This window comes from Poromitra crassiceps, assembly GCF_964638095.1.
Source record: "Poromitra crassiceps genome assembly, chromosome: 10".
Lineage (NCBI taxonomy): Eukaryota > Metazoa > Chordata > Actinopteri > Beryciformes > Melamphaidae > Poromitra > Poromitra crassiceps.
The window spans coordinates 4922495-4944794 of record NC_139631.1 but is presented as its reverse complement, the minus strand read 5'-3'; the positions used below and the strand labels follow the sequence as shown (position 1 = coordinate 4944794).

Sequence of the window (22300 nt, the reverse complement as noted above, 5' to 3'; positions counted from 1 at the left end):
CCCGGCTTCTCCAGGCATCGCCGGGCCGTCAACACCGTGCGTCACCGTATCCTTTCATCATTCATAATAATAATGCTTCTTGGTATCATGCCGTTTGCGGAATGTCAGTCATATCAATCAGACTGAGAGACCTCCTGCGTCCCTCTATCTCCGTATCAATCACGTGTCAATGCCATAGCTTCAGCACCGGGTTGCCTCGGAAAAGGCATTCATCGCATTCCGGCATTAATCCCATTAATTTAGCAAATTGAGCATCTAGTGTCCACAATGCTAGGTATGCCGGAAGGGGCATTAGTTCATGCATGCCTATAATTGCTAATATTTGAACGTGCTATTCTGCTGGCCAAGATTTCCAGAGTTCAAGTGTTAAATAGGTGTCATTGATTCATTCAGTCGCGTAAGCAGGACTGGTCACAAGGCTTTAGAGGGCCTACATGTGATCATCCCCATGAATTATTGGCCCGTAATATCAGGCTCAGGGCAGACCTAGTCACATGGTGCATTTGCATTTAGCTCTGCCCACTCATTCAGTTCTGGTCCTTGCAACATAATATTGCTGAGGGGGCTAGAAATTAAATTCATTGTCTCTGATTAAGCTGAATGCTTAGTCTCGCTGTCGACGAAACTGGAAATCAAATCCATTGCCATTGTCTAGGCTGAAATCAAGTCACTGTCTCTGATTAAGCTGAATGCAGAGTCATGGCCGGTGACGAAACCGGAAATCAAATCCATCGTCTTCAAGCGGACGTTCCAAAAACACAACCTCCTTAAGCAGCATGGCAAATGCAAACCCGTGCAGTACCACCCTTTCATCGCATTCCGTTGGTGGTGGTCTCCCCGAAATTATAGTGCCAGCAGTAAGGCGCCGTAAGTCGCTCGTTGCGCAGGGGCGAGTCTAAAGTCATAGTGCAGCAGTAGCAATGCTCCGAAGTAAATCGGTGGAACAAGTGTGGTCTCCCCGAAATTATAGTGCCAGCAGTAAGCCGCCGCAAGTCGCTCGTTGCGCAGGGGCGAGTCTAAAGTCATAGTGCAGCAGTAGCAATGCTCCGAAGTAAGTCGGTGAAACGCGGAACAAGTGTTCCCTTCCAGCGCTCTCCCCGAAGTTATAGCGCAAGTCGCTCGATGCGAGGACATGAATTCAGTGCACCAAAGTAAGGCGGATGGCTGACCATCCAGTTTTGGGGGGTGCTAAAGTTATAGCTCCAGCAGTAGTAATGCTCCGAAGTAAGCCAGTGCTAAAGTTATAGCTCCAGCAGTAGTAATGCTCCGAAGTAAGCCAGTGCTAAAGTTATAGCGCCAGCACAACCCGTTCTCACTCCGAGCACGTAGCATATTGACGCTTTGTCCCGTCCCTTGTGCGTCGCTTGTTACTAACATGGTACCCTTGAGCGACACATGAAACGACTTGGGCTTTCCGACTAAACTCAATGCAAACCCATGGAAGTAATCTTTGACGCTTATGGCAACTGCTCCCTCATTAGCCTAACTGCTCCCCCATTAGTCAACTGCTCCCCCATTAGGGTCTGGAGGAGCTAACCTCTCCCAGATCCTAACCCTAAACCTAACCTCTCCCACCCCCCATGCCTAAACCTAACCTCCCCCAGACCCTAACCCCCCATGCCTAAACCTAACCTCCCCCAGACCCTAAACCTAACCTCTCCCACCCCCCACGCCTAAACCTAACCTCCCCCCAGACGCTAATGGGGGAGCAGTTGACTAATGGGGGAGCAGTTAGGCTAATGGGGGAGCAGTTGCCATAAGCGTCAAAGATGACTTCTATGGGTTTGCATTGAGTTTAGTCGGAAAGCCCAAGTCGTTTCCTGGGTCGCTCAAGGGTACCATGTTAGTACCAAGTGGCGCATAAGGGACGGGACAAAGCGTCAATATGCTACGTGCTCGGAGTGAGAACGTGTTGGCCAGCAGTAGTAATGCTCCGAAGGGGGTGCTAAAGTTATAGCGCCAGCAGTAGTAATGCTCCGAAGTAAGCCAGGTGCAGCAGTAGTAATGCTGCGCAGTAAGCCGGTCGAACAAGCCAGGTGCAGCAGTAGTAATGCTGCGCAGTAAGCCGGTCGAACATGCGTTCCTCTTCCAGAGTCATGCAGCAGTAGTAATGCTCAGAATTAAGCCAGGTGCAGCAGTAGTATTGCTCCGCAGTAAGCCGGTCGAACAAGCGTTCCCCTTCCAGTGCCGCGTGCGCATAAGTCACTGGAGCCGGTCTAGGTTGTGATGAGTCCAAAAATGTTAATACAGCGTGCCGCAGCAAACCGGCGCGGCTCCATCCAGCGCCCGCTGTATCGCTGAGGCCAAGCCGGTCAGCAGTTTTCGTAAGTCGCTGTAGAGGCTGAGCGCGCCGACGTAAGCCGCTTGGCGAACAAGTGCTTGTTCTATCCAGCGTCCGCTGTATCGCTGAGGCCAAGCCGGTCGGTAGTTTTCATAAGTCGCTAAAAGCCCGGAAGCCCGGAGTTGTCTCTAAAATCTTAAGTCGCTGAAGTAATTAGGGGTGAAAAAGTACCAGCGGTAGTAATGATTCCAATAGGCAAATGCCTTGGTGACTCCAAAACACTAATTCAGATCCCAGCGCCACCTGAGCGTAAGTCGCGAAGGCGGAAAATGCTAAATGCTACAAGCGTCGCATTCCGCCCAGTGCCCGCTGTATCGCTGAGGCAAGCAGACCGGTTGGCGTTTTTTTTTTTTTTTTTCTTTCTTAATGCTAAGTCTTTTTCTTTCTTAATGCTAAGTCAGCGCGCCGAATTATGCCGGATTGGTCGATCACCCAGCGCCCGCTGTATCGCTGCGGCCACGCCCGGTCGGTGATTTTCGTAAGTCGCTGTGGGGGTTTTCTTTCTTAATGCTAAGTCAGCGCGCCAAATTATGCCGGATTGGTTGGTCACCCAGCGGCCGCTGTATCGCTGCGGCCACGCCCGGTCGGTGATTTTCGTAAGCCGCTGTGCGCCAAGTAAACTGCTAAGTCAGTGCGCCGAAGTATGCCGGATTGGTCGTTCACCCAGCGCCCGCTGTAGCGCTGCGGCCACGCCCGGTCGGCGGTTTTCCTAAGGGGGGGTTTTCTTTCTTAATGCTAAGTCAGCGCGCCAAATTATGCCGGATTGGTTGGTCACCCAGCACCCGCTGTAGCGCTGCGGCCACGCCCGGTCGGCGGTTTTCCTAAGGGGGGGTTTTCTTTCTTAATGCTAAGTCAGCGCGCCAAATTATGCCGGATTGGTTGGTCACCCAGCACCCGCTGTAGCGCTGCGGCCACGCCCGGTCAGTGGTTTTCCTAAGTCACCGCGCCAAAGTCTGCCGGATTGGTCGGTCACCCAGCGCCCGCTGTATCACTGCGGCCACGCCCGGTCGGTGGATTTCGTAAGTCGCTGTGCCGCCAAGCCAACCGGTCGGCGACAAGCGTCGCATTCCACCCAGCGCCCGCTGCATCGCTGAGGCAAGCAGACCGGTTGGCGGTTTTGGGGTTTTCTTTCTTTTGGGGGATTCTCTATCCTAGTCCGAGCAGATGCCTCAAGAAGAGAGGCATCTTACTGTACCACGGAGTCATTACGCCAAAGAACTAGTTGCCATGTTGCCATGCCATCAGAATTAGTTGCCATGCCGTTTCATGCCATAGATCTTATCGCCATGCCATACTTGAATAAAGCTTGCTTGTTAACTCTACCCTCTGGTCTCTCATGATTGAAACAGGGTTTTACAGTCACTTAACAGTACTATTGTACATTGGATTACTGGATAGGATAACTGGATTTTATGGTAATTTTACATCACGCTACTGTTTATTTTTAGAGGGTGATGCTACTTTTGCATTTAATTCCTATAAATGCCTACAAATGAAATAAAAATGTAGAAAACACAAGAATAAGAATTTAATATTTTATTTGGAACATTTGTATTTACAAAATAGACACAAAATGTACAGTCAACAAAATGTACAAAATTCACACTATGCTGCATTACACTATTTGTCTCCAAACTGTGTGCAAAAATGACAGGCTTTACTGAGCATAACTGTGAATTAAAATAAAATGTCAAACTAAAAGTAAAACAGTGTACTGTAACAGAACAGTCCAGCTTGGAAACAGGTCTTTTGCACATGTAAATCTGAACTGCATGACAGTAAAAAATTACTTGTGACTTAGTGGCTTATTTGTACAGCCATAGCATACTATAAGGCCATACAAATTGCACAGTTAACCACTTGGAAGGACTTGCATTTTAAAGGGATAGTTCGAATTATTGATGTGCGGTTGTACTGTATGAGTTACTTGCATACATTCAGTGTACATGCAGTTAGAATGCAGCTGGTGCAGTCCCAGTTCTGAGAAATAGAGAACTTTCTGCAGAGAGCTTTCTGCTGAGTGTCAACAGGGTCATGAGCAAAAACAGAAAAAACAAAAACAGAAAATGCATCCATACTGCTCACCTGGCTCCACAAGTCTCCACAAGCCCTGAAATGCCAAGATGGCTTGAAAATACATTATTTATACCCTGTTTTTAGCTGAAATCTGAACTATAGTCATGTTGCTCCAAGTATAGGCAGAGCACCACTTCTTGGGCCAAGATGGCAACAGGATGATTTTCGCTAAAACAGGGTGTAAACGATGTGTGTTGTGTTTTTTGTGTTTTTTTGTGTGTGTTTTTTGTGTGCTTTTTTGTTTGTTTGTTTGTTTTGCTCATGACTCTGTTCACACTTGGCTGACAGCTCTACTTGCCAGTTGCGTTCTACTGCATGTAGTACACTGACTGTCAGCAAGTACCCGACATACAACCCGACATCAAAACATCTGAGCTATCCCTTTAACAAACACATGGGTTAAAACCTTGACTATTTGGAATGAGACTGGACAGTTTTTAACTTACAAAAATCAAATGTCAAACTAACTTTGTCAACCAAATGTCCCACCTCACCCAGCTTGTCTCTTGCATGGGTCTTCCTCATGAGAGCGTCTCTGCCACCTCTCTCGAGGACTTGACTGCAGTGTTTGGCTGGTATCCTCCTTCAACGATGACGAGTGCTTGTGAAATAAACAATCAAAAATGTCGCTGGTAAAATAATAACAAACGCAAAATGTTTAGACCGCTGCAATTTTTTTGCCTCCCCCCATTGCCCCCTCCAAACACCACCCATATCCCCCTAGCCACTAATCCTACCCACCCCTCAAATCCTGACTCTCTAGCACCTTCCTTTCCCTATGGCCCCTTTCCCCTCGCCTCCCCTTGCCCCCTCCGCCCCAAAAAACCATATCCCCCTATACTAATCTTATCCACTCCTCGAATCCTGACTCTCTAGCACCTTCCTATCCCTATGCCCTCCTTGCGCCCCCCAAACACCACCCATATCCCCCTAGCCACTGTTCATACCCGTCGATTTTAAATGTCCATGACTGACTGAGTGAGTGAGTGAGTGAGTGAGTGACTGACTGGCTGACTGACTGACTGACTGAATAACTGCTGCCCTGACTGAGTGCTGTCCTGACTTTTGCATCTCTTGACCCCGGCGGGACCACTGGTCTAGTGCCAGGGTAAAAATGTGAGATAGACTAATGGAGGGGAAAGGTAAACATATTTAAGTATGAGGGCAGAGAAGAGGGGCAGAAAAGTAACTGTATTAAAGGATGGCTTTACCGGTAATCAACCCACTTTGTATCATTAATAATCTTTGTCATATAAGCACACGGGCAGTGTTTACCTTCTCTGTGTTTTCTCCCATTTCCTCCTCTGCCAAACCGCTCCGTTTTGACGCGTTTTACATCACAATGCCTCACAACGGAGCTGCTGAAGTTCTGCTGGAGTTCTGCTGGAGACGTGGAATCTGCTCCGAGGGCGGCTGTTATTGTTTATTTTTATTTTTTAAGTATGTGCATCCATGGAGCATTGAGAGCCTTAACGAGCCTTAACGACTTGCAGCTGGCAGGGGCCGAGTTTCTGCAGACAGGACCAGGAGCATTTTTCTCCGTGAGGTAAAGAGAGAGAGAAGATAAGGCTGCCCATGTGCTTATATTAACCAAGATTATTAATGATACAAAGTGGTTTGATTACTGATAAAGCCATCCTTTAAGGGAGAGACAGAAACAGATTACTGACTGTTTGTGTCAGTCTGACACAATCAGTGAGAGTTTTAGTTTGTTTTAGGCTATATTAACCAATTGAACAGGTCATTTCTTTGCCTGCCTATTTGTTGGTAACCACTAATCTAGAGCAGGGCTTCCCAAACTTTTTCAACTTGGTACCCAAAAGATACATTGTGTGTCTCCCTGGGACCAAATTCACACAAAAACATGAGCTACGGTAATGAGTTGCCATGACGACCATTTGGCGACCCACCCCCCACGGGTCCGCAAACCAAATTGGGTCCCGACCCATAGTTTGGAAAACACTGATCTAGAGAATAAACAATGGTTCTCTATTGCAAGGTTGATCATTTTGTTCATTAGCAAACCCTTTTAGCACTGTCCCATAATACCAAAACATAAAACCGCATTTTGTATTATGGGACAAAATGAAAACAACCTAATTCCAAAGATAAAAACATAAAATAAAATATTAGTTTTTATTATTTTGTTGCAAAAATGTTCCATCAAAAGTTTGTGCAATATATTAGTTGTGAGAATTGTATGACCTTATGATGAAAACTAGCTAAAGCTTATGTCATTCTCTTCACCACATGCCCTGCAGGGTCAACCTCCTGTTTGAAGCTTGCCCCGCCCACCTATGTGATGTCACACCAATGAGGGCATGCAATTTTGATTGTGTAGTTTCACAGGTAGGGCTCAGCAAAAAAAGTGTTTATTTTCACTCATCAGGCATGAAAGTATAGCCTCTATAGTTATACCATAATACTCTATGTCCAATAATACCTCAAGTCACCCTAATAATAATAAACAGATCACAGGAAGAAGGGTGCGAGAAAAAATAAAAGCATAAAATGAGAAGAGTATTTATGTATTCTGGCAGACTTCGAAAAACGGGGAAGAGTGTGGGAGGTTAGGGTAATGGATGGGGGAGGGGAGGGGGGTCGCCTGCCACCTAGGTGGGCCGACTCAAAGCCCTGCATGCAGGACTCACCCCAGCGGGGCGAGCCCGGAGGATGTGGGCACAGCGGCCTGAGGTGATTTTAACACTTTTGTGTGTTAGTATGAGTGTGCACAAAGCCTATAGTTTATCCTGCAAATTATGCCCAAATCTCCAATAGTGTTTGTTCTAACTCTGTTATTTGTTTATTGTTTATTATATTACTGTATTTTATTTATTATGGTTTCATTGTCTGAAAAAATTTGGGGGATTCAGTTTTTGGAATATTGTGTAGGCTATAAGTAAACTTTGCTATGATCCTCACTAAAAAGTGTTTTCCTATAGACATATGATTCCTCTCTCCCAATTTTACCATCTAGTAATTGTAATTGTCTCCATGAATATCAGTGGCAAACCTGTAGGCCTATTCCAGATGTGCTGGAATTCCCTTTTCTTGATCACTGAGATAAAATTGATTGGGGGGTGTAGCTTTGATGTACAGTAGTAAGCTACCGGTACTTTTATTTTGGCATGTAGCCTGCAGCTTAGCTTGCTACATTTTAGTCTAGCAGCAGAGGCCCTCAGATTTTGAGGTAGGCTACCCCCTCCCCAAAATTTTATTTGGATGCTAAATTAGTTAATTGGGGTTATTCTTTAGAACTACCCCAATCTCTGAAAAAGAGCCAAAATACAGGCCAGTCCGATTCCTAGGCTCGCCCGCTACGCGGGCTCGCAGCCTCACCCGCCCTGCAACTCGCATGTTGCATTATGCAGCTCGGCCTCACCTGCTCTATTACATCACTGATGACATCATCATCATCGATGCCATCACTGATGACATCATCACTGATGACATCATGACTGAACTTATAGCCTCAGCCAGGAAGGATCATCACTGATGACATCACATCATTAATTAGGGCAATCACCTAATAAAAAAAGTCCGGCTCCTCCAGGTCACCCGCACGGGTGCTCTTTACACCCCCTGAAAGTTTCAGCCCGATCACACGTAAAACGGCAGAGCTGTGGCCGGCCAACAAAAATGTAAACAAACATCGCCCACTTGCTCCCTTTTAATATAGATTTAATATAGAAGAGATGAATTAATGTAAATTAATGAAAATATACAGTTATTGTAAAGGATTACTGGTTCAAAGAGATCTCTGTCAATCCTCCCGACCTGCAGCCAGCTCTGAAGATCATGCACAAACTCTGTGTGGATCTTTTTAATTTAAGATGCCTTTTGGTTTGTGCAGTTAAAACTGAAAGACATCTTGTAACTTACAAAGACCTGTGAATAGTGTGTTGTCCTGATGACCACAGTGATGTACTGTGCACATTGATGAAGGCACATTTGAGAAAACTTGAGAAAAGTGAAAAGCTCTATCACTTCCTCGTTTAAATTATGAAACTACACCCTTCTGTCATAAAATAGATTCTATGATCCAGGTCACTGGATTTCAGTGTGATTAAATTTCATTGTGAATTATTTCAAGAGTCAATGTTATAGTTTTTAGATGTGAGTTACAGGTAATCATCTTTTCAACAACAACAAAATAGTTCTGGAAATATTATCTGATGCAATGCTTTTCCCAAGAAGACTTCATAATTATCTGATATCTTTGGTATTCTGAATGGTTATATTATGAAATTATAATAAAAAAATCAAAACCCCTCTGAAATATATTGTTGTGGCAACTGATCAGCAACACTGAAACACACCTAACAAAACAGATGCAACAATAGACAAAAAAAGACAATGTCATTTGATGATAATGTGCAGTGTGACTTTAATAAAGACAATTTCAGCCAATAAGCATGGACAGTATAATAGGCCCTAACATGTTGATTGTTGTTTTTATGTTATCAGAATGAAGATATGACAATTATAAAGAAATTATAGCTGCCATCACATAATAACAAGTATAGTAGCTACAAAAACAAACATTCCTGCACATGAAAAATAAACTTAAAATCAACAGCAGCCTTATAGAGATATCTCTGCTGGGAACTCTGGTCAGTGAGAAACAGTCCCACCTGCTCTGGTCTCTGTACACTCTGCCAGTTATCTATGTGGCTACTGGCTAGCCTCAACGTGAGACTCTTCCGTCATTCTTCCTTCAGAGTCTCGGATGCGTGGTCCACTCAGACACTGCAACGCTGGCTAAGTGGCCGCACGCGATATACACGCTATCAATCACAATAAGACTGTACTTACCTCCGAGACAATGTTGTTATCGAAGCTAGCGGTGCCCTGGCACTCTCAAATAGTGCGTAGTTTCCAGTGTTGGGCAAGTTACTTTCAAAATGTAATATACTACATATTACTAGTTACTTTCATTTGAAAGTAATAAGTTACTTTACAATATTACTGTCTGTGTAGAGTAACTTGTTACTTATTACACTACTTTTGCATTAATTTCACCAAAACAACAGCAGTAGCAGAATGACATCGCTGCCCCGGAACATCCCGAAAAATAATTTCAACCACCTTGAAGTCAGTGTAAACAATCCAGAATTCTAAATCTTATTATTTTCCTTTGTTATTGTCATCTATAATGGTTATTTGCATAAAAACACACAGTTTGATTAGGAAATGATTGTATCTTTTTTAAATATGTGCTTTGATTTAATAAAATGTAACTCAATTTGTAACTTGAGTTACTTGACAAAGTAACTGGTATAATATTACTGAAAAATCTTAGTAATAAGTTATATTACTGAGTTACTGCTAAAAGTAATATAGCCTATTACATGTAATATGTTACTTTTGTAATGAGTTACCCCCAACACTGGTAGTTTCCAATGCCAGTGCCGAAGTTTTTAGGTGCTCCACAGCGCCAGTTGTATTGGTTCGGTGCTCAGTGGTTGGGAGGGTGTATTGTGGTTGGGAGGGTGTAGTGCAGCTTGAGCATTGGCTCCGCCATGTTAAAAAGTGCTCGGTATTGGAAACTACGCAATGCAAAAGTAGTGTAATAAGTAACAAGTTAGTCTACACAGACAGTAATATTGTAAAGTAACGTATTACTTTCAAATGAAAGTAACAAGTAATATGTAGTATATTACATTTTGAAAGTAACTTGCCCAACACTGGAAGCTACGCACTATTTGAGAGTGCCAGGGCACCGCTAGCTTCGATAACAACATTGTCTCGGAGGTAAGCGTGATCGGATTGCTAGCGTGTATATCGCGTGCGGCCACTTAGCGTCTCGCGTTGAGGCTACTCTGTGGCCAAATAATCACATTTGGTCTGAACTTAAAAGTTTCAATCACAAACTATTCCTATAAAATAAACTTAAAATCAACAGCAGCCTTATAGAGATATCTCTGCTGGGAACTCTGGTCAGTGAGAAACAGTCCCACCTGCTCTGGTCTCTGTACACTCTGCCAGTCATCTCTGTGGCCAAATAATCACATTTGGTCTGAATTTAAAAGTATCAATCACAAACTATTCCTTTATATGCTGAACATTTTAATTTTTGACCGTTGTTGATACAGTAAATGTAATGGTGCACTACAGTAAGTGCCTAAAAACTGTCAAACGTAAGAAAAAAAAGTAGCCTAAATAAGAGTGAAGTAGCTGTTGAAGCAAGCACTAATAAGTTAGCCTACTTCCACCCTCGCTTGTGCGTGTGTGTGTGTGTGTGTGTGTGTGTGTGTGTGTGTGTGTGTGTGTGTGTGCGTGCGTGCGTGAGCGCGTGCCAAGGTTATAATAGTTTTGGATCTTTTCATTCGTTTTTATTTTTATTAGTTTTGACTTTTTGTTTTCAATTTCAGTTTAGTTTTCATTCGTTTTTAAGGTGGGTTTGATCGTTTAGTTTAGTTTTTAGTTTTTGAAAATGCATAGTTTTAGTTTAGTTTTTATTAGTTTCAGTGTTGGTTTTAGTCTTTTTTGCCCCTTTCCTCTTTTTTTTGTAATATGGGGTGTTTGTCAGGGGTGAGATTCAAAACGGTCATAAAAGATGATAGATCTAGGAAAATAGATTTCATCTCTACTCAAAATACTATAAGCTTATTATGTATGAAATACTGTAATCTGACAAAGACTCAAACTAAGGACATTTTCTCTTAAATTTAATTTAATTTTAGTTAGTTTTGTAAACACACAATACCGTTTCAGTTAGTTATAGATTTTTTGTAAAGCTTTTGTAAAAGTTTTTTCAATTCTAGTTTTCATTTTTTCGTTAGTTTTCGTTAACTATAATAACCTTGTTGTGCACGCGCCCATGTTCGTGCGTGTGTGTGTGTGTGTGTGTGTGTGTGCGCGCGCGCTCGCGCGTGTCCATGTGTGCGTGCCTGTGCCCTCCTACGCTGTTCTAACAGATGAAAATAAGGCTACACACGAATGCGAACAGCAGAGGGAACACACTCAGTTTCACAGCCCAGGCAGAGCTCTTGCCAGATTTGCCAGATTTGCCATCACCACCACCACCACCACCACCACCACCACCACCATCATCAGACTGGGCAGCAGATTTACCCGGGGCAGAGTTACACAAATCAGTTTTACAGCAATTTGCTGTGACTACTGTAACCCCCCCTATCACTTGGCCTTTAGCACACATCGTCTCGTCAAGACCCGGAAGCCCACAGCCGGAGAACCAAACTTCCTCCCCTCCGAGAGTCCCTAGATGAAAGAGAGATTCCCCCCATATTAATAACATTTTTATTGTCTTTGATTAGCTAATTTTAGAGATCTCATGAAGTTTAAAATAGAAGGCAGCATTAATATAACCAGTCCTGGCAATTACACAATCTTTGTGCAGCCTCCATCTGCAACATGGGACTCACCTGTCCCACTAACGCAGACTTTCGCATTGTCTCCACACGTTGCTTCTGTGTCTGTGCAGCCCGGTGGCATGCACTCATAACACTTTGTTACTTTGGCGGCAGCGGGAACTGAAATAGAGCAGAGTAGGAGACAAGCAGCTGTCAGAGTTGCTCACGGTCAATAATTGAGTGGAGCAGATGGAGACTTTTAGGAAACACAAAATGGGAAAATGATGGAAGATGGCAGACAGCCCTTCTCATATGTGGCAAAACCTATTCAAAGCAATAACAGGCTTTGGAGAGTAGCCTATAGAATTTAATTTTCCTCAGAAATGAGAAACGTACAGGTGAACTAGCTGGGTATAATGTTGTGACACTTTGAACTCTTTGGTGTATTTTCCAGCTCTAAATTTGATTGGAAGCAAAATTCATTAGTGATGAAATACCACTTGACAACTTGTGACAACTGTCACATGTTGTGCACTCAACACCATTTCCTCTGAAATTATATCAGCATGAAAAAACATCCATGCATCTTGAAATCAACAACAGCCACGGTCAGATAATCCTTCACCCATTCTGGGATACATAGAAAAACACAAATTCTGATACAATTTCTAAAAGTGCATGTGCACATTTGAAGTTGTATAATGTAAATTAGCGGCTTAGTCAATTAAAGAAATCAATAATAATAGTAGCCTAATTTTCCTATGCAGCCTAAAATCAGACACATAAAATCACATTTATTTGCGAAAATAGTAACTTAAAAGCTTTTTCTAACACACACAAAATGTTTTGACAACATGCTCCAAAACAATTATGTGACAACATGTCCCACCCACCAGGCATTCCTTACAAAGGTCCCTTCCTTGAGCTGATTCAAATGTATTACAGTATCAGGTTATAGCCGACCATTTCTTCCATGTGTCAGAATCAGAAAATACAGTTATTTTTATTTCTTTGTGAGGAAAATGCACAACACAGGCTCTCTCATTTTACATGATGATAATGAAGCCAAAGTAAATTCAGGAAACAGTTCTGAAAAACCATGAAATCAAAGCGAGCAGACTTACCGGTGCCGAAGACGGTCCAGATGAGAGCCAGAGTCAGGATCAGCTTCAGCTTCATGGTGATGAGCAAGTGAGCAGATCAGACGGTCCTGATGATGGCAATAACACCTCCTTATGTAGCGGCGTAGCTATGGGTGGGCCTGGCTGGGCGTAGGCCCACCAACGTCATGCCTATAGGCCCAACCAATCACAAGACTTTAAAACCTCCAATGGTGGTCATTGCTGTTGTGTGCTATTTAACCGCATATCAGAGTGGGCGGAGTCTAACAATATTATAGCAGATGAACAAAATGGATTTAGAAAAAGACGGAGTTGTCTGGATCATATTGCTACCTTGACTACAATTATAGATTCAAGGAAAAAGTTAAAGAAGCCCACATTCTGTTGTTTTATTGACTTCTCCAAAGCTTTTGACCGTGTAGACCGGTACATGCTCTGGGAGAAACCTTCTGGGCCTACGGGGCAACATTCTCAACAGCCTCATTGCTATGTATGAAAATGTGAAGTGCTGTGTCCGGGTAAATGGATGTCTCACTGATTGGTTCCCAGTCGACATTGGTGTAAAACAAGGATGTATGTTATCTCCTATTATGTTCTCTATGTATATCAATGATCTCGCTCTGGCAGTTAAGGCCCTCTGAAAGGGTGTCAATATATAACGCATCTTAGCTCTCTTAATATGTCCCACCTGGCCTGTACAGATTTGATATATTCTACAAATGATTTGAAGAATTTAGACACCGCACTGTCAGAGACAGAGGAACAAAAGTGGGCCCAGCAGATTAATAGGCCAGAGGGCAACAAGTTGCGCACCTATTGTCAATTCAAGAATGTTATTGAAACCGAGTCATATGTACAAAATATCCTATCTAGACAGTACAGAAGCGCTTTAGCCAAATTTAGATGTGGAGTAGCTCCTTTAGCCATAGAAACTGGTAGATATACAAATACCCCAGCTGATAGTTGTTTCTGTACCCTTTGTAATCAGAAGTCCATGCACTTATTCATTGTGACCTTTATGTGGACATTCGTTCAGAACTGTTTCTACAGCTCTCAAACTACGTTGAACATTTTAATGATCTAGATGATATAAACAAGTTGGGTGTAATTTTAGCTGGTAAACACTGTATCAATGAATGTGCCAAAGCCTGCCATCTCATCCTGAACATGAGACAATATTTTCTGTGTTTAAAACATGTGCTTTTTCTTTTCTTTTCTTTTCTTTTCTTTTCTTCTTTTTGTTATCCTTCTGTGTATGATGATGATGACTGTGTGTGTGTGTGTGTGTGTGTGTGTGTGTGTGTGTGTGTGTGTGTGTGTGTGTGTGTGTGCGTCCGTGCGTGCGTGTGTGCGTCCGTGCGTGCGTGACATGCATCTAATTAGCTGATCACTGTATGCTGTTACTTTTGTCTTTCTTTTTATTTTATCTGATGTGATATATTGTACACTACTGTGTGTTTTTCTTTTTTGTATTTTTAAAGACTATGCGTCTCATAACTCCTAGTGAGTGGTCCGCAATTATACTAGTTGTATGTTTATTGAAGTTTATTGAAGTTTATTGAAAGTTTCTGGTACAGGACTATAGTCCTCTACACCAGACTCACACTCAGTACAACAAAAAAAATCACAGTTGTAATATACAGTTAAAATACAAAACAACACAACAACATATAACATACATTAAAACAAAGTACCAGAGCCAAATACCTGGTCTAATAATAAGTCAACAGCCTGCCCTATAGTTATACAAGAAATTCTTTGTTAACCAATGTTTATCTAATCTGTTTTTGAACATGTTAACTGAAGGGGCCTGCACCACCTCATCTGAAAGTTTTCCATTATTTTACAGCACGAACTGTAAAAAAGTTTTTCCTCCTTTCAGAGCGACAGTTTGTTGGAAATAGCTTCAGGGAATTCCCTCTTAACACATATTTATTGTTCCAAAAATGGATAATAGGCTCGGCTGTGAAATCATATATTCTATGAACAAGTTTGTATACCTCGATCATGTCGCCTCTATGTCTCCTGTATACTAGAGTTGGTAATTGTAAATATCTTAACCTCTCTTCGTATGATTTCTCATCCAGCCCTGGAATCAGTTTTGTTGCTCTTTGCTGTACCTTCTCGATTTTTTCTATGTATTTCACTTTATAAGGAGACCACACAGAACTTGCATATTCAAGCTGAGATCTCACCAAAGATTTATACAGGGGTAAAAATAAATCCTTACTTAAATGCAAAAAGGTTATTTTAACAATCGCCAACATAGAATTAGCTTTTTTTATTTTCTCCAATATATGCGTTTGAAATTCAAGTGAGCTGTCAACTACAAGTCCTATATCCCTCTCCTCCTCCACTTGTTGGATCCCCAAATCCCCAACAGTGTAGTTTGAAACCTCTGCACTTGATTTCCCAATATGTAACTGTTTGCATTTGTCTGGATTAAATTTCAGTAACCAGGTGTCGCACCAGTTACTCATGCTGTGTAGATCTGCTTGAAGATGGTCTATATCCGAGTCCCCAGCTATAATTCAAAATATTTTCGTGTCGTCAGCAAAGAGGTATACATCAGATTGTATCACACATGGTAAATCCTTTATATAAACAACAAAAAGCACAGGGCCCAGCACTGATCCCTGAGGGACTCCTGACGTCACTGGTTTCCACTCTGAAGTGGCCCCATTAACCATCACCTGCTGTTTCCTATTACATAAGCCCTTTTCCCACATGCGTACCGGAAAATTACCTGTAAGTCAATATCGGACATTTCCCTTCACACTTCGGCTCGCGCATGTGGGAATCTATCAGCGAAATTGCCTGTATGTGGGGTGGGGGGGGGGGGGGGGGGGGGGGGCGGCACTCGGCACTGCAGAGCGAGTGGGGGAGTGACGTGTCGGCAAAACTCTGAATGGTGAAATAAGTTTGCTTGTTTATCCGTTCACCTGCATCGCGTTGAAGCACTTTTTACAGACTGGCTTCATTTGATGTGTCCGGGCTTGCCTTCGCTGTCGGCAACGTAAGCAAAATACTTCCACTTTCGCTTCATGCATTTGCCCTGTCGGGCTGTGACTGAAGGAGGAGGACGGACTGTGGCCAGAGAGCGAGCAGAGAGGAGAGGGGAAAATCAGCACAGCACACCCACACATGAAGCTGACATAGGCTACTGCTCTTATTATCACAAGATCATTTCGCCAGTTTGCTTTAATGTGCGCGAATGATTAGATTATGCCCGCTGGAACATTAAGCAACGTGTGTACACCTCGCCCATGAGAGTGTCGCGGAAAATGACTGCACCCGTTTCTCACTAGTATCCGCTAAAGAGCATACCGCTCTTCTGACAGGCTGGAAAGTGGTGAAATCTCCGCGACGACGGGGTCGCGCTTATACCGGCACGGCGCCTTTCTCACATGCAGGCATTAGACCACGTACCGGTCATTTTGCGGTACAAAGCGCATGTGGGAAAAGGGCTATAGAAAGTCCTGTATCCAGTCAATGACTCTATCATCTATGCAGTAAGACTTGAGTTTTGATATTAGTCTTTTATGAGGGACCTTATCAAATGCTTTTTGGAAGTCCATATATATGCAGTCTACTGGCTGGCCTCTGTCCAAGGCTGCCGACCACTTATCGAGGACAGTAAGAAGTCGGAGTGTCGTCGATCTTCCGTATAAAAATCCATACTGCTTGTTACTAAAAACTAAAGTCCATTGGACTTCATATGATCGACAATGTAGTGTCTGTGGAAAAGTGTTCACCGGCAGGTCCAACCTGAAGAGGCACATGAATGTCCATACCAAAGTAGCACAGAGTATCAGCAAGACCTGGGGCCTGTGTCTCACCATGAAGTGGGATTAACGGGTTAGCAATGCAATTTTGTTGCCCAACCCTGGCTTTAAATAGCAGGTGTGCTTCTGTTGTACATTAGAGATATAGACAGGACAGGGGCGGGCAACTGAGATCCCACGCCAAATTCAATGATTTTACATTTTTAGTTTTTAGTTGTCCTTTTCTGTGCTGAATCTTATTACTTTTTTAATGTTACAAAATAATCTCTGCAGGGCCGTTTTCAATCCAAGGGACTAATGGCTCAGTTGCAGTGTTAGAATTGAAAGAAGTGTTTGTCACTATTACTGTGGAAAGATCTCCATACTGAAATACAGCAAGAGGATTGGTCGTATATTTGTATGAAAGTTCATAAATGTTCCTACAACCTAAGACATAAGTTAGCTTTATTTAAGATGGTACATAAAATGAACAATGAGATGTCATTTCTCTGCTGGCCTGGTAAAAAACAAAAAGACACATTTTTTCATATGTTTTGTTCATGTGATTCACTTTGTTTATTTTGGAACTCTGTAACCAAGATAATATCACCTTGTTTACATGTATCTATTCCCCTTTCACCTCTTTTGGGAACTTGTAGATCTGATAGATGGGATACATATGGAAGCAAATACATAGATCTTGCCCTGTTGGCAGCTAGGAAATGCATAGCTTTGAATTGCAAAGCATCCAACTCTCAAGTTACCACACGTTGGACAACATTTATTATAAGAGTAAAGGTAGATGATCAGACTTCTCCAAAATATGGCAATCACATGCAGAGTTTGACTTTAAGAACGTTTTACCCCAGTGTCAGTAGGCTAATCATGGTAGGAGCTGAGTGCATTGTTTTTAGGGCCAAAAAGTACTCCAATAGATTTGAAGCTTCAACGGGGGCGCGGCACGTAGTGACAATGAGAGGCGAGGAGAAAAATCAGACTTCAAGGATTTTCCTTTTTATTGAAACGAAAATGGATGGAAAATGTGCAATAAGCACATCAAATACATGACAGCCATAGCCCATAAAAATGAATTTGCTCATATACAGTAGGCCCTGGTGGCTGCATGGTCAAACTGTTGCAGTTTCAGTGCTGGTAAGTAATGTTAGATAAGAGCTGTGAGGCACAATGTCCTTGTCTGAGAGAGTAAGTAATAATAATTAATGTTGATGCATGATGAATAATGTTGGATTACTATTTCAAAATACATTTCAGAATAACAAAAACATACCTGACATATGTACAAAATGTGCAGAGGAAAGAGGAACTCTCTTTCATTGCATTTGGCAATGTAGAAAAATTCAGCTATTCTGGGAAGAGGTAAGAAGTATGATCGAGGAGATTATTTCAAAACCTGTTTTTTTGGACTCCAAGCATTTTCTGCTAGGTTTATACCCAGAGAATCACAGTTATAGCAAAAGTGAAATTAAATTTATAGATCTCGGGTTGCTCAATGCCAAAAAATGTATTGCATTGTTGTGGAAAATGGTTCACAGACCAAGCTCAACTCAATGGATAAGACAGATACTGTCAAACCTTCCACTAGAAAAAATTACTTACATATCGAAAGCTAAACAACATATATTTGAAGATATTTGGATGCCATCATTCATTAGTTATGTTGGTAATTTAAATTTAGCAGATGATCAAGCATAACTAGGTTTTGTGATGGCAGTGCAGTTCCTGAAGCTAGAATGTCTTTTTGATACCTTGTTTTTATTTATTTTCTTTACCTGTATGACGTTTAATAAAAAAAAAAAAGTATTTGGTTTAAGATTACCTATGTACAAATTGGAGGAGTAGAGGTGTGGTTGTTGGTGTTGTTGTTTTGTCTGCATGTATTGTAAAGATAACAAATTGTAAATAAAAACATTTTGGAAAAAAAATACATTTCAGAAGAAAAACAAATCATTTGAATACTGATTTGGAAATCGATTACCAATGGCATTGATTGAAGCTTCGAAGCTTCGAAGCTTCGAAGCATTTGGGTCAGCCCTAATTGTTTTGTTTGTTTGTCTAATAGTCTTGTTTGTTCTTGGATTATTGTATATGTCGTTTTCTTGCTTGTTTTGTTTGTTGTTATTGTTGTTGTTCTTTGTGGGGGATATGGGGTATGAGAGTCATGTAATCAATGACTTTAAGATGCTCACAGTGTCCATGCTTGGATCAAAGTCACTACAAATTGTCCAAACTCTTTTAATGCAAATCAGACCACAGTATAAAACTAGAAAAGTGCACTCGGTGGAGTGCAGATCTCCGCCAGGACCGCATTTTCCCCGAAGCTGATCCATAGACCATGTGTGTGAGGAGACATCGTCTGAATGCAATGTGGTAGTGAGTGTTGTCATACTGAGATGCTATTGTAAATCATATATTGTTATTGTCTGCTTTTATTTTAGTGTTTTGGTAATGTATTTGTTATGATGGGTTTATTGTATGTGTTGTAACGCATGTATTTGTGTTTTTGTCATGTTTGTGTTAGAATAATTGTGGTTTTGTTTTTTTGATTAGGGGATGAGGTTACGCATAGAAGGGTGCATCTGGGTACGAGCAGCGTACTCCCCAAGTTTGAAGTCAATCGGACGAATGTTTGTCAAGATAAACTGCTTTTTGTGTTGACAGTAGGTGGCGCTGTCAAATTGCACGAAATTCAGGACTGCACTACGTCGAGTCCCCAGCAGCACACTCCCCAAGTTTGAAGTCAATCGGATGAACGGTTGTCAAGATAAACCACTTTTTGTGTTGCCAGTAGGTGGCGCTATGCCGAATTGCATGGAATTCAGCTCCTTGCACTCTGTTGGTTCCCCCTAAGCGCACTCCCCGAGTTTGAAGTTGATCGGACAAGCGGTTCTCAAGATAAACCACTTTTTGTGTTGCCAGTAGGTGGCGCAATGCCGAATTGCATGGAATTCAGCTCCTTGCACTCTGTTGGTTCCCCCTAAGCGCACTCCCCGAGTTTGAAGTTGATCGGACAAGCGGTTCTCAAGATAAACCACTTTTTGTGTTGCCAGTAGGTGGCGCTATGCCGAATTGCATGAAAACAGGTCACTGTACTCCGTCACGTACTCCTTAGTACACTCCCGAATTTTGAAGTAGATCCGACCAACGGTTCTCGAGATCCAGGAGGAACACACAAGGAACACACGCACGCACACACGTTGCCAGTAGGTGGCGCTATGCCGAATTGGACAAAAACAGGTCACTGTACTCCGTCACGTACTCCTTAGTACACTCCCAAAGTTTGAAGTAGATCCGACGAACGGTTCTGGAGATACGGGAGGAACACACAGAACACACGCACAGACAGACGCACGCACTGACAGCGACAATCTCATAATCTCCTGGCGGAGATAATAATAATAATAAAGACCTGATCCAAACAGTAAGAGTAATGGCAAAAGGATATGTCCTCCAAATAACATGTGCGTATGGACAACTAACATTAGTATTTTGAATTTGATGCTATGCTCTGATTGGTTCATACAGTGCAGTATGGAAGTCCCCCCCCCTCTCTGCCCTTCCTCTCTTGTTCAGATTCTCCCCCTGTCCGTCTCCCTGATTTTGTCTCTCTAACCACCTCAATCTACTCTCAAACACCTGTATTTCTCAGTCTGTCTCTCATCTTTCCATCGAGTAAAGTCCACTCGTATCTCGTGTGTTCAACAGTGTTGGACAAGCTACTTGGACAATGTAGTGAGCTTAAAGCTACCAGCTACTGTACATTAAAATATAGCTTCACTGCCCCGGTGACGTTTTATAGATCCAGACCTTATGTTTGTGTTATATGTATTGGGATACTGGTGGTGGTGGTGTGGGGCGGGGGTTATGTTATGGTGTGCTATTACGTTATGTTCTTATATGCTGTATGATGTGATCATCTATGTTCTTGAAACATGTACTGACTGTGAAAATAAATTTCCTGCAGAACAAATAAATCTATCTACAGTATCTATCTAATCTATCTATCTATTTATGTATTATATCTATCTATCTATCTATCTATCTATCTATCTATCTATCTATCTATCTATCCATCTATCCATCTATCCATCTATCTATCTATCTATCTATATATCTATCTATCTATCTATCTATCTATTTATCTTCACTACATTGAAGCTATCCCCAGAGAAATGTAGTTAAGCTACCACCACAAGAGAAATGTAGTTTAGTAGCTCCACTACTACTTCTATGCATGCACCTTCCCCCCTGAAAGAAAATGTTGTACATCAATCTGGTGTACTTTGAGAGCAAAATGAAGAGGCTAGATCTATGAAGAACTGTCTACACACATCACATTAATATCCTCTTTACTATGCTGTGGCTTTACAATGATCAAAAAATAAAAATAAATATTTGTCTCCAGTCAATTCTCTCTCACTCTTAATGAAGAACACTCACATATCCAAAAACAAAGAATGAACCGACATATCTTTGGAGGACTCTCCCTCTTTCTCTCTCTCATTTATTTAATGACCAAACACAGCAGCAGAGCAGGGAAGTCAATGTACAACCTTATGTATACTGTACTACTGTACAGCTTCTATATTCAGAATATCAGAGATGCGCCTATCCCAACAGCAGAACAGCGTAACAGTCCAGCACAGCTGCTGAATCAGAGGTGCCCAAATTCTTTCGTATGAAGGGCCAAAAATGTATCTAGGTGGAGGGCCGTGGGCCAAAAATAAATGTTACGTGAAATAACATTAGATTAAAATGTATTATAATTTACATTCTAAATCAAAAAATTAATTCTCAAAATAATAAAAACATTATTAGAACATGTATTAAAAACTTGTATTAAAGTTAGATTTAGACTTGATTGAAAAAAACAGCTTCAATATTTTCAAAGGGAAAGACCTTTCTGACAGAAAGTGCATGCGACTCAAGGTGTGTAGCCCTAACCAGGCCCGTATCTAGCCTGCCACACTAGGGTGGGCTGGTAGGGGGCAACTTTGGCGGTAGGTTGCCAGAGGTTGTGGGTTCGGGGATGGGGATTAAATTGCATTATATTCAGTGGCGCTGGAAGTACTTTTAGGTAGGAATGGAAGAACATTTGACGTTTTTTGGACTTTCATCCAAGAATATTTAATTTTAAATTAACATTAGGATTATACTGTTGTGATGTCATTATTCAGTATCTTCTCCTTTTCTCACTCACTTTCATGTAACCACCTGCTCTCCCTTTAGTCGTTTTACACTACAACAGACAGCAACACAGGCATAAACACTGAACCAAATTGTTCCAGTAGGAGTCACCATTCTGTTTTGGGTCACCAAACTGTAAGTAGGAACTTTCACTGAGGTGACAGGCCAGTGTTTACATTATTATTGTCAAAACTATTAGCAAACTATGTACAAACTAACTATTTACAAAACTATTGCTATATTTCCAAGACGTTTAGTCTTATTCAAATTCAAACTGAAAAGTGACAAAGAAAACTACTTTGAAAGCAAATTGACTTACCCTAAAAATAAATAAAAATACTTCATCCAGTTTAAAATAATCAACTCCATAACATTTCTTTTCATTGGATGATCTTATTTCTCAAATCAAATTAAAGACTAGTGCAGTGAGACTAAACCATAGCTAAAAACTATTTGCCATTTAGCCTTCAAACCTAT

At 41.9% G+C, this 22300-nt stretch overlaps 1 protein-coding gene across 1 annotated transcript; it reads right to left on the bottom strand.

Moving 5' to 3' along the window:
• Window positions 1–8787: 8787 nt before the first annotated feature.
• LOC310783462 (uncharacterized protein) lies at window positions 8788–12929 on the bottom strand. The gene is made up of 3 exons (XM_083644326.1): window positions 12858–12929; window positions 11806–11913; window positions 8788–11641 (listed from the first exon to the last, which is right to left on the bottom strand). The coding sequence occupies exons 1-3, from the start codon at window positions 12910–12912 to the stop codon at window positions 11331–11333; spliced, it is 474 nt and encodes a 157-aa protein (XP_083500452.1). The 5' UTR covers window positions 12913–12929; the 3' UTR covers window positions 8788–11330.
• Window positions 12930–22300: the final 9371 nt, after the last annotated feature.